At 32.3% G+C, this 12,938-nt stretch overlaps 1 protein-coding gene across 1 annotated transcript; it reads right to left on the minus strand.

Annotated features, from left to right (window-relative positions):
• Nucleotides 1–1,530: 1,530 nt before the first annotated feature.
• Nucleotides 1,531–7,478, minus strand: LOC117172892 (facilitated trehalose transporter Tret1-like). The gene is made up of 2 exons (XM_033361179.1): nucleotides 7,444–7,478; nucleotides 1,531–4,417 (listed from the first exon to the last, which is right to left on the minus strand). Exon 2 carries the CDS (start codon nucleotides 4,104–4,106, stop codon nucleotides 3,063–3,065), a length of 1,044 nt encoding a protein of 347 aa, XP_033217070.1. The 5' UTR covers nucleotides 4,107–4,417; nucleotides 7,444–7,478; the 3' UTR covers nucleotides 1,531–3,062.
• Nucleotides 7,479–12,938: the final 5,460 nt, after the last annotated feature.

The raw sequence follows: 12,938 nt of genomic DNA on the forward strand, positions 1-12,938 counted from the left end.
AGAGTTCAAATTATTTAAATTCACACATTTGCATACATTCCTTTGTTGCATTTTTAAGACGTTTAAATAAATTATTAAAATATAAATAAATATAAATTTGAATATTTTTCGAATTTATAAGTAATAAAAAGATTTAATAATGAAAAATAGGTTAAATAAATGCTTTCGTTAAATTTTACTAATTTTCAACCCCTCCATCTCTGCTTCTCTCGTTCTTCCACTCCCATCATCTCTCTTTCGCGAATCTGAGCTCTGAAACGATTCTTAAAAAAACTCCCTCCACTCCTCACTCTTTATCTTCTTGCTTATCTTAATTCTACGCTTCCTAAACATATTTATTGTCTTCTACGCGTCCCTCTCTGTTCTACTCTTTTCAACTCCTCCTCCAGATCTCTGTTATTCACAAATTCACCATCGGATACCAGCTTCCGCAACATCGATTCAGGAACGCAGACACTGGCTATTATTCCGAATTTAGGATTTAAAAAGCTCTTCTCTTCTCATAGAATAACCCTTTATTCCAATTAAAGAATTCTTCAAGACATAAACTAAAAAACAACAATCTTACCAAACATAACCTCAAAAAAAAATTTCGCAAAGGCTTAAGACGGATAAAACTAGGCATTTATTCTTATAATTACATTCGAGATTCAACGTAATTCCGATCTGCCAAACCCCTCATGAATCCAGAAAGTTCCACAAACTGGATTTAAATCCTGGCCCACCTCTATTAATTTTAAATTACTTTGAATCTTTTTCATTTTCTGGTTTTGTTACAAGTGCAAAAAGGAGGCAGTTCGACACGATTGTGAAGTTTGTTGTACGACTCAGAGGCGAATAGAAGGGGCATCGTAGACAAGTCGTAGGCGAGCTGTAAAAGAGCCGAAGACGCGCCGGAAGCGACCCGAAGATGAGCTGGTAAAAAGTTGTGTAAACTTCATAAGAGTAGGAAATATTCGATTTGAAAAACAATTCTTAAAATTTCGGAAATTTATGGTAAAAATCTAAAATGATCAAAAAGTACCGAAGATTTCCAGAAATTCGTGATATAACAAAAATTTCCAGAGATTTAAGATGTCCAACGTTTCTGAAAAAAAATTTCCCGAAATTAAAGAAAAATTGCTGAATTACCGGAAATTTTCGATAATTTATCGGTCTCTCAGGCGTCAAATCATAATGAAGTGTACTTATGATTCCGGTAGTCCCGGAAAGTAATTCTAAATCGAAATGCGCAGGTGAAACAGCAAACAAAATTTAACTGGATCGAACTGCGCATGCGCAGCAGCTAGGAACAGATATCTTGGTCAAAGACCGCAAGCATGGAAATAAAATTGGAAATCGCTTAAAAAAAGAAATACCAAAGAATTATTTTTTTTATTTGCATGTTTAAATATGAATACTATATTCATATAAAAAAAACAACACTTAATATTTCAGAATAGTATTGTAACATAAATTCATTATTTTCTTTTGCAGTCATTATTAAAGACTTATATTTTAAAAAAATTTACATACAACTACCAAATATTTTCTCATCTTTAATAACATGTTACCGTAAATATTTGTGACGCCTGAAAGATTAAACTTTTTCCTTTTCCTTTTTTCTCACTTTCTTTCACGGTGTGCTTGAAGGCTGAAAAAGTTTGACTAAAATGGATATAAAATCTGCTAACGCAGAAAGTTTCTATATTGTTTAGACATTAAAAATCAGTTGAATTTAAAATCCTAGCTGCTCCCTTTCGCAAGTTATGCGCATTCTTAGGTTTTCACAACCAATCATTGTGTTCTACGCAACTTGCGCGGACGAAAAATTCTATCACTGCTTTTAACAGTTGTGATGCATATGATACGTGATGGTAACTTGATACATTCTTACATTGATGATTTATACCTTTTCCAACATTTTGAAAACATTTACTGCAAACCTTAATAACATCATGACTCTTTTTATTGTTTTCTGATAGAACTGAAACTTCATCTACTTTTTTCACAAAATTTTTGCATTGACCTGAAACATCTATATTAGTCCGTAATTCCCTAAAATTTCCTTTGCCTTTTTTAACATTTACGTGCCAAAAACAAGTAGCAGTAGAACATATATAACAGTTACAAGTGTCTTTTGTCGATCGTGTCTCTTTTGCCAATACTATGTTTTTATAATCAGGCATGATTTGTATTTGCCTATTGTAAATTTCTTTTTCAAAATCAAGAAGTGTTAAATAGCATGACCTACAAATGCTCAAAGGATATTTCTCATTGCTCAAATCAAAATCAGTCGACGAATATTTATTTATGAGATTTGCTATTTTATTATTTATCAGAAAATTTTCTGGCTTTACTTTGCCAAAAACAATTTTTCTACCACATGGAGCGCATATCTTCTTTCTGTTCTCATCATCAGAACATTTATTACCGTGACTCATGTTAAAGAGAAAATAATTATAACAGTAATTATTATAAAATAAAAAATTTTTTATAGAAATAATCCTTGGCTCAATAGTAAATTCTTTTATCTTCCTTCCTTGGCTCCTTCGTGAACTTTCTCGTTTTCAAAGTTCTATTATGCTCATTACATACATCTATCTATATCTTAAGGTCTCCTATTTCTAATACGGGTTTGATTTTTTTTACATGCGCCACCTAGCGGTAGTAAATTTCATTAAAATACATTGATATATTGACACATATTTTACAGGTACTAAAATTTTAATTTTTAATTACCATTACTTTTGTATAAAATATTCGGCATTTATTCCATTTAATAAAATAATAAATTGAAGATAGCGAAATTATTTATTCGAACAATGTTGAACCGTTATGCTTACTCAAAAATACTTTTTGCGAGTGTAGAAGCGTTGTATTGAAAGACCGATTGAATCTATAATATATGATTAAAATATGATACACGTCTATGCAAAATTTCTAGTACAGGCTATTACGTAAAAATGTAAGAATGCGCGTAACTCGTGAAAGGGAGCAGCTAGGATTTCAAATTCAACTGATTTTTAATGTCCAAACAATACAGAAACTTTCTGCGTTAGCAGATTTCATATCCATTTTAGTCAAACTTTTTCAGCCTTCAAGCACACCGTGCTTTCCGAAACCATAATTTTCTGAATTTCCTTCAAACTCTTGTTTTTCGTTTCAGGTGCCAAATAAAAAACAGTTACTGTCCCAACCGCGCAGGAGATAGCGAAAGAAAAAAATGCAGAAGCAATTCCATAATTACTAACGACAGCTCGAAATTGCAATTTCACAAAAAACGCTGCAAGTTCAAAGGAAATATTTGTCAAAGTAATTCCAATCCCCTTTACATCAGGTGAAAATAATTCCCCTGAATAAACCAATCCCATACTACCAATGCCGGTATTCCCCACCATTTCGTAAACTGTTATTGCAAAAAGAGGAATCCAATTCATTGAAGACACATCCATTTTTATATGAAATTTCACCCAAAAAAAGATCCCCACAATTGCTTGCGATATGATAGCAAGTATTCCAGAAGAAAGAAATAAGATCTTTCTATCGATTCTTTCAATAATTTGAGTAGATAATAATGAAGCTATTATTTTCATAGCTGCGACGACCAAAGATGCATATTCGGCTGACAAAGAATATTCACTGCAATCCAAAATTTCTTCAGTGAAGGCCATGACAGCTGCATGACCAGAAAGTGCTTCAGTTATAAAAATGAGGCTTATGATTATAAAAGCTCTTTGATTATTTTTGCGAGTAAATAAATTTCTTAATCTGATTCCTATATTTGTGATAGGTTCTTCAACTATCTTCATTCCTAGAGTTTCTTGATTTTCTTCATTCTTCAGTAAAGTTTCTTCTTCTTTTCGTTCCTTTTCTTTTTTGGCAGAAAATAATGAACTTTCTCCTCCTTTTTTTAAATTGGTAGAGTCTGGCATGAAGGGAAATATAAAAATGAAAATTAGCGGCAAAAGAAGGAGAATGAGGTTCATTTGGTTATATGTCACACAAGCTCCAAGTAGCATCACGATAAAAACTCCAATATTAAGGGAAAGTTTAACAATAACAAGAAATATTCCTCTTGTATTTTTATCGCCAACGTCTGCTAAATAAGAGGTTGCTGCGCACATACCGGCACCATATCCAATTCCCAAAATGATTCTTGAGACACAGAGGATAATCCAATTTTCGGCTATGACAATTAAAACGCCGGCCGTAATTTGAGGGATTGATAAAAGAAGTAGCGTCTTTTTTGTGCCTAGTTTATCTATTATTAAGGAATTTAAAATGTATCCAAGAATCGATCCTGCATTTATAAGAGATGCTATCCAGGCCCCTTGATTTGCTGTTACTGGAAACTTTGAGTTTTTGCTCGTTAGATAGGGCAAAGCTGGCGAAGTCCACGAAATTGTGCAACCACATCCGACAAGTGTAATGGATGCTGAAAAAAATCGATTCCGTTAAACGTTTTTATAATTAAACATTTATTTACTGTTGAATAAGATACCTTGGGATTTTCTTCAATCTCACAAAAATCTTACTAAGATTTTATAAACTTACAAAATCAAATGAAGTACGAGGTGTGATCAAAAAATAGGTTGACTTTATGGATTTCTCAAAAAATATTCATTTATTCCTCAATATTTCTATTGTACCCTTCTAAGTAATCCCCTTTAGACATAATACACTTGTGCCAATGCTTTTTACAATCATCGAAGCACTTCTGATAATCATTTTGTGGTATAGCCTTCAGTTCTTTCAGCGATGCAACTTTAATCTACTCAGTCGTTGAAAATCGATGTCCTTACATGGGTCTCTTCAGTTTTGGGAAAAGAAAAAAGTCCCTGGCGGCCAAATTCGGTGAATATGGAGGCTGAGGCATGACTGTGGTGCTGGTTTTGGTCAGACAATCTTTCACAAGCAACGATGAATGAGCAGGTGCATTATCGTGATGCAAAAGACACGAATAGTTTTTCCAAAGTTCCGGACGTTTTTTGCGTATCGCCTCTCGCAAACGGCGCATAACCTGAAGGTAATACTCCTTATTGACAGTACGACCTTGTGGTAAGAATTCCTGATGCACTACGCCACGGTAATCAAAGAAGACAGTGAGCAAAACCTTCACGATTCATCCCCAGTTATAACCCTTTTGAGAAAATCAGGATCATTATTGACTTCATTCAACATCTCCTGAGAGATGGTCATGCGATGGATCTTTTGATCAAAATTTAGCAGTTTTGGAACAAATTTCGCTGACACACGTCTCATGCCCAAAACGTCCGAAAAAATAGCATGGCATGCGCCAACCGATATGCCAACATCTTCAGAAATTTCTCTGATAATAATTCGGCTATTTTTCAACATGATTTCTTCCACTGCTTGAACGTTTTCATCTGTTGTTGAGGTGCTGGGACGTCCAGGGCGAGGTTCGTCTTCGACATCCTCTCGGCCTTTTGGAACAGTTTGTACTACTTATACACATTTTTCTTACTCAGTGTAGACTCACCGTATGCAACTGTCAACATTTCAAGAGTTTTAGAGCACTGGATTCCATTTTTCACACAAAATTTAATGCAAACTCTTTGCTCCATTTTTTTCGAAGATGAAAATCGCCGAGCACACCAAACCCCTCTAACATTTTACGCCCCTGCCAGAAAAACAACACGAGCTATATAGTCAAAACTGTGAACATATGATCGTGACGAGTGTACCAACACAACAAAATAAAAAAATTTAAACTTGAATGTACGTAGCCCACGAAAATTGAAAAGTCACCTTACTTTTTGAACACACCTCGTATTAATAATAAGTATTTAGTTGTACAAACGTACAATTTTATCATTTCTTTCGGACATAAAATATTGCGTTATCCCAAAACTTTATTTTGAAAGCAATATTTCCGGCTTTTAACCTGATATTTTAAATGTATTAAAAATAAACTTCGATGTTTGTCTAAGCAATTATTTTTCAGTCTGGTTAAAATTTGGGTTAAAATTTAAACTGTTTTCTATATAATTCTTATTTTCAACTATTTGGTCGAAAATTGATATACTTTGTTAAATAAATTTGTTCTTTTTTTTAGTTCAGGATTCATTCTACCAATTCTAGTATTTATTGATTTTGTTGCAAATTTAATCATTTTTTTAATAATGTGTTTTTATCTTGGTTAAAAATTTATTTTTTGAATTGAAAATTTATCTGTTACATTTTTGTGTAAAAATTGATCTTTTATTGAAAAAAAATTTTTTCAGAAAAATAATCCTGTTAGTTTAAAGTTCAAGTATTTTATTGAAAATTCATATATTTTGTTAACAATTTGACTTTTTTGGCCGAAAATTAATATTTTCGTTAAAAATTTGGTTAAAAATCTATACTTTTAGTAAAAAATATATTTCTTTGGTCGAACATTTAACTATTTTGTTTTTAATGCATTTTTTCTTGCTTAAAAATTAAGTTTTTCAACTGAAAATTGAACTATTCCATCTTTGGCTAAACAGGATCTTTTATCAAGAATTCGGCTTTCTTGGTAAAAAAATTAATCTTTTTGGTTGAAAATTGATACATTTCGTAGAATGTTCATCTTTTTTTGTAGAAAATAAATATTTTTGTTAAAAATACAATTGCTTTGTTGGAAATTAATCTGTTTTAGTTGAGAATTCGAGTACTTCAATAAGAATTTGTATTTTTTGGTTAAATTGAACTATTTTTTATTTGAGAATAATATTTTTTATTGAAGCATTAACTATTATATTTTTGAAAAAAAAACATCTTTTTAGTTTGATAATGTAACTCACTGGTTGAACTATTTTCTTCCACATTAATTTTTTTAAGTAAAGATTTATAATTTTATTTAGAAATTCACCTCTTTGGTTAAAAATTTACCTATTATGTTAAAAATTAGTTTGCCCAAATTCCAATTTTTTGTAGTAAAACCATATTTTTGGGTTGAAAATTCAAGTATTTGTTAAAAACTTAAAATATTTTGTAAAAAATTAATTTTTTCTATTGAAAACAAAACATTTTCAAATAATAATTTAACGATTCCACATTTGTATTACAAATTTATATTTATTAGTATGAAATTTTCACTATTTGGAAGAAAATTTATGAATATTGTTGAAAAGTCAACTATTTGGTGAAAATTTGTCCTTTTTGTTAGAAAATTAATTTTCTTTTTGCAAATTCAACAATTTGTTTCAAAATTGATGTCTATTGTTAATTATTTATTTTGTTTTGCAGATAACTCCAAGTTTTGTCTTCAAAAGTTTATCTGAGAAATCATTTATTTGGCTGATAATTCAAATTTTTGGTTAAAAATTCGAATGTTTTATAGATTAATCATATTGTTGGGTGAAAAATTAAAGAATTTGTTGCAAAATAAAACTATTTACTAGAAACTTCAAACATGATTTATGGAGTTAATAATTAATATTTTTATTAGAAATAACCTAAAATGTTATGTCTTACCTAGAAAAACAGCAACATATTTTATTATAACAGTTTTTTCTTGTAGAAACATTTTCACAATTTTTAAAAAACTTTTAAACCTTTTCTCATGGCAAGAAATATTTAAATTTTGAGTAGTTCAATAATTTTAACATTATCCTTCTTGTTAGACATTTTTTGAAATAGAGTAATAATATATCAACCTTGCTCAATACGTAAAAATAACTACGAGTCATTGAGTAGACCGTATACCAATCGCTAAACATTTAAATATCGCAATTACTATTATCGTAAGCTATTACCTTTATTTTTAAATGGTGATAAGGCAAGTAAGCATATGCAGACGACTTTATTTTTTTGTTATATTTGATTTTTTTTTAATAAATGAAAACGAACCCGACTACAAATTTGTATGAATTTAACTTACAATACAAAGGACTAGGCACAAAATGTACATGAAATGGACCGATTGAAAAAGTCAAGGAGCATGAAGTCCAAAAATGGACAGTTTTTGAGTTACAGAGGGTTGAACTTCTAACCATTTTTAAAAAACTAAAATAATATTTTAAAAACAGAAAATTAAAGAAATAAATTTTTCCAATAAAACTTTTTTGAGCCCTGAAGAGGAACTTCTAAGGAAGTCTGACCTTAAGGCACAAGTCAATTTTCAAGGTCATTCAGTTTGAGTCCAGATTGCAAAAACCATTTTATACTACCGCTGGAAATTTTCATAATTCGCCGGTTCAAGAGATGTGTATAAGAATGAATGATTTTTGTTTAAAACACAGCAAAGAGTTTGATTTGTTTTATTCTTCCATGGGTAAACTCAACCAGATAGCAAATAGGTTTATATTAAATAAGAGAGCATGCGAGTAGTTACTCAAAGTGTATAGATAGCCTTTGAATGTGCAATTTCGAGTGCCTAAGTTTGAGTCTAGATTGAAAGACCATTTTATACTACCAGTGTGAAATGTATAAAATTCACCGGTTCAAAATATGTGACTGTGTTTAAATTACGGAAACAATTTTGATTTGTTTTACTCCTCCGTTGGTAAACTTAATGATTTAGAAAATAAGTTTATTTAAGTAAGAGAGCGAGTAGTTTTGGAAAATGTAAAGATAGCATTAGATTCGAAAGAAGACACACACTATTTTCTTTTATAACCTCGAATTAGGCTTAAGGAAACCCTGTAACTGGCTTTCAAAGCTGTTGGGCTTCAAGAAATATGAATATAAATATGAACTTTGTTCTTAATATTCTACCAATATAGACAACATATGAGCAGGCTGTTTCCAACCTCCAGCCGATGACAACAAGATATATCAAGTTTGTTGCCAATGGATTTTAGGATAGTTGGTTTGGGCTCGTTCGTTTTGGTCGGCTCACTTGGTTTGGTTCATTTAGGTTCTTTTGTTTGGGTTGTTAAGTTTCGGTTGCTTGCGTTTGGATTGAATTGATTGGTTTGGGATAGCTTTTTTGAGTTGGTTAACTGGGATTGGTTGATTTTGGTGGGTTGATTTTGGTTCGTTGGTTTGGGTTGTTTGGCTAGGATTTGTTGATTTGCGTGAGTTGATTTTGTTTAGTTTGGGTTGGTTTTAATTAGTTTGTATTGATTGGTTTACATTGGTTCCGGTTGCTTGGTTGTTTTGCGTGAATGGGATGGTTTCTTTTGATTTGGTTCCTATGGGCTCCTATGGGTTCCTATGGGTTGGGTGGTTTGAATTGAATCGTTTGGGATGGTTGTTTTGTGTTAGTTGGTTTTGAGTTTGTTGGCTAGGATTAATTTCTTTGATTGGGTTGATTTTGTTTGAGTGGTTTGGGTTAGTTCGTTTGATTTAGTTGGCATGGGCTGGTTGTAATTAGTTTGTATTGGTTAGTTTGCGTGGGTTGCATGGTTTGGTTCTTTTGGGTTGGTTTGTTTGTGTTCACTCGTTTCGACATGCTCATTCCGTTGATATGTTTGGGTTGGTTCGTTCAGATTGGTTTGTGTAGTTTAGTTTGTTTGGGTTTGATAGTTCGGATTGGTTCTCTTGTATTGATTCGTTCGTTTGTGTTTGTTGGTTGGGGTTCATTGCTTGGAGTTGGTTTGAATTGATTGGTTTGGGGTGGTTATTTTAAGATAATGGGTTTGGGTTGTTTGACTAGGATTAGTTGATTTGGGTGGCTTGATTTTTGTTGATTGTTTTGGGTTGGTTGGCTAGGATTGGTTGGTTTTGGTGAGTTGGTTTGGTTCAATTGGTTTTAATTAAATTGCATTGGTTGGTTTGGGTTAGTTGTTTGGTTTACGTGGCTTGGATAGTTTGGTTTGGTTCCTTTGGGTTGGTTCGTTTGTGTTTACTCGTTTGGACATGCTCGCTTCCGTGAATTCGTTTGGGTTGGTTCATTCAGCTTGGTTTGTGTTCGAATGTTTGGATTGGTTCTCTTGGTTTGGTTCGTGTGGGTTCGTTCCTTTGGATTGCTCCGTTGGCAACGAACTCCTCATATCTACTCTTCATTGGTTACATATTGATTACTTCACAGGAAATTCTGACTTGCAGCTAATCAGGTGAGGAATTTCTGGACTTTACCGGGACATATTGCAGCCTAATCCTGCTGCTCATAAGCAAGCTGTAACAATATTAACATAATTGTCCTTATAATTTTGGCAATTCTAGTTTCGGGCATTATGATCAGAAAACCTTTCCAAAAATATGAGATTTTTATGCAGTAAATACTTTAAGTTTGCGCTAAAATTTTTGTTTAACTCGTCGGTCACAGCAGCCGTATATTGCAAAGTAGACTTTCTTTTTAAACGCTTTTTCCCTAAAATCTTCGAAAATTTTGAGCTCGGGATCCTTCTGGTTCTTATTATTTTCATTCATGGAACTGTTAATGACTCCTCTCGATTCCCTTAAATAATTTTTTAACAGATGTCGAACAGACTGTCTTTATATTAATTTAAATGTAAAACTGTTATGTATGTGTCGTATAAATATCGTAACTTTGAATAAATTGTTTTGTTTATTTATTTTAGCTAACAGATCTTTAATACAGACAAATTACGATAATCAATTCACGATAAGAAACTTGTTTTTTATTCATATTTATAGTCACGTTAAATCAGTATTGTATTCTTTATAAAAAATATGTAGTTCATATTCCTTTTATTTTAAAAAGTTCTTTCTTTAAAAAAATGCAAAATAAGCCTTTTTATTAAATTCTAGAGAACATAGTATCTGGGTTTCTATAAATAGAAAAAAGTAGTTGATACATCAAATTTAATTTAAATTCCAATTTCTTACACAATTTTTATCAATTAAGCGTCTTTATTATTTATGACGAAACACAAAATATGCTGAGGCTCCTAAAAACACCTATGGGCAAAAAATTACAAAAACATTGATTTCAAATTTGTATGCTACCTTTCTACAAATTTTAAATCTCCTCCAAACTCCTTTCCTTGGAAATCTTATTATATCTGTTAAAAACTCAAATTTTCAACTTTTTAACTTTGGAAAAATAACTTTATTAACTCAACAATGTTACACATAGTCATATAATCACTACACACTCTTTTGCCGCATAAATTCGCAGCCACTGCCTTTGCACTTCACTTCGCTTCCCCGTTCCTCTCCGTACGTCGCTCACGCCCCATCTCATCCCCACTCTTTTTTTTTCTTCTCGCCGTCTCTCACGCATGAGCACTGATCATATCAATGCATTATTTAAAAAAAATGTTTTCTTTAACAATCGGCCATCCTACTTTAGTTTGGTCCGCCAAACTTTTCATTTAACAATTAAAATAAAGCTATAGTAAACAAAACTGCTACCTTAAAATTAAAACTTGTTCTATTCTAATTCGTAATCGTTAAGATATTTTGGCTTAGAGCTTTTTCATTTTCCTCGACTTAAATTATGATATTCATCTCTCTCTCTTTCAACTCTATCATTCTCTTTCTTTTCTTCACTCTCATACTCTTTCTCGTCTTCACTTTTATACTCACTATCGCTGCCTTGGTTTCCCTTCCAAATATTCAGCTGGTTCACATGAGCAATGGTCTCAAATCCCTTATCATGGTTTTTATTTAATTTCTTTACCCTGTAAGTATCACTGGGTTCAATTCCAACCACTACTAATGGACCACCAAATGTTTTCTGAAGTTTGGTCGAGCTTCCAGTCGCAATCGCGTTTCTCTTCATAAATACAATATCTCCGCATTGAAATTTTACATTCTTTAGCCTTTTTGAATCATATCTATCTTTATACTCTAATTTTATTTTCTCAATTTTTGCTCTTATCTCGTCTTGAATGTTGACAGGTAATCTATATCTCTCACAAGGTTTTGTTAATTCTCTTGTTCCATAATCTTCAAATCTAGGCAAATAGCCATACAATGCTTCATACGGTGTTTTTCCAGTTGCTACACTAACTGTATAATTTAAGTCGCGTTCAATTTTTCCAAGTTTCAGGTCCCATTTATCTTCCTCATCATCATCAATTGAACATTTCATAAGAGGTTAAATTGTCTGATTTAGTCTTTCTATCAACCCGTTCGGCTGGGGATGTCGACTTGAATTTAAATTATGTTTAATTTTATATTTGTCACACAAAGCTTGGAAATATTGGGACGTGAAACTTGTACCTCTATCTGTTACAAATCGCTGTGGTGCGCTAAACGTAAAAATAAAATCTTCTACTTTTTGTACAATCGTATTAGCTTTTACATCTCTGACCGGTCTAATATATGCATACTTCGTTAAATTATCAATTAACTCTGGTACATATGAGTTCTTTCGTGGAGTCGTAAGAAAAGGTCCTAAATGGTTGACGTGTACAATCTCAAAAGGCCTTTTTCCTGGTGGAATCGGATTTAATTCACAAGCTTGCAAGCCGCTTTTTGTTTTTGCCAATATGCATTCTAAACAGTTTTTGATATGAACTCTCACGTATCTCTCTACTTTTGGAAAATAAAAATACTCGTTAATTCTCGTTACAGTTTTGTCTACTTCGAAGTGACTTAATAAATCATGACATCTAATTACTATTGATTTACGCATTCGCCTTGGCAATACATACAATTCTCGACTTTCTTGTCCTTCTCCCACCCTTTTATACAGTAACCCTTCTTTTAGTACAAAATCTCGCACTCGACCTTTTTCAGCTTTAGTTCGCTCTTTTTCCTTTTTCTCTAAAATCTTAATAATGTCAGCAATGTCATTGTCGGTTCGTTGCTGCATAAGAATTTCATCTTCCCGGGTTGTAATTCCCAAAACAGATTCACACGCCGTTGATCTGACAGGAGCTCGTGACAAGGCATCAACGTGTGCCATTTTCTCCCCTTTCCTATGCTGTATTGTACATTCAAATTCAGATAATTGATTTATCCAACGCGAAATTTGTGAATTCTGCGTTTTCCAAGCATTGACATTTACCAAATATCGACAGTCTGTAATAATGGTAAAAGAAAAGCCGATTAGAAATTATCTTAATCTTTTTAATGCCCACACGATAGCCATTAGCTCAAGTCTGCTACAA

This window comes from Belonocnema kinseyi, chromosome 5 (assembly GCF_010883055.1).
Source record: "Belonocnema kinseyi isolate 2016_QV_RU_SX_M_011 chromosome 5, B_treatae_v1, whole genome shotgun sequence".
Lineage (NCBI taxonomy): Eukaryota > Metazoa > Arthropoda > Insecta > Hymenoptera > Cynipidae > Belonocnema > Belonocnema kinseyi.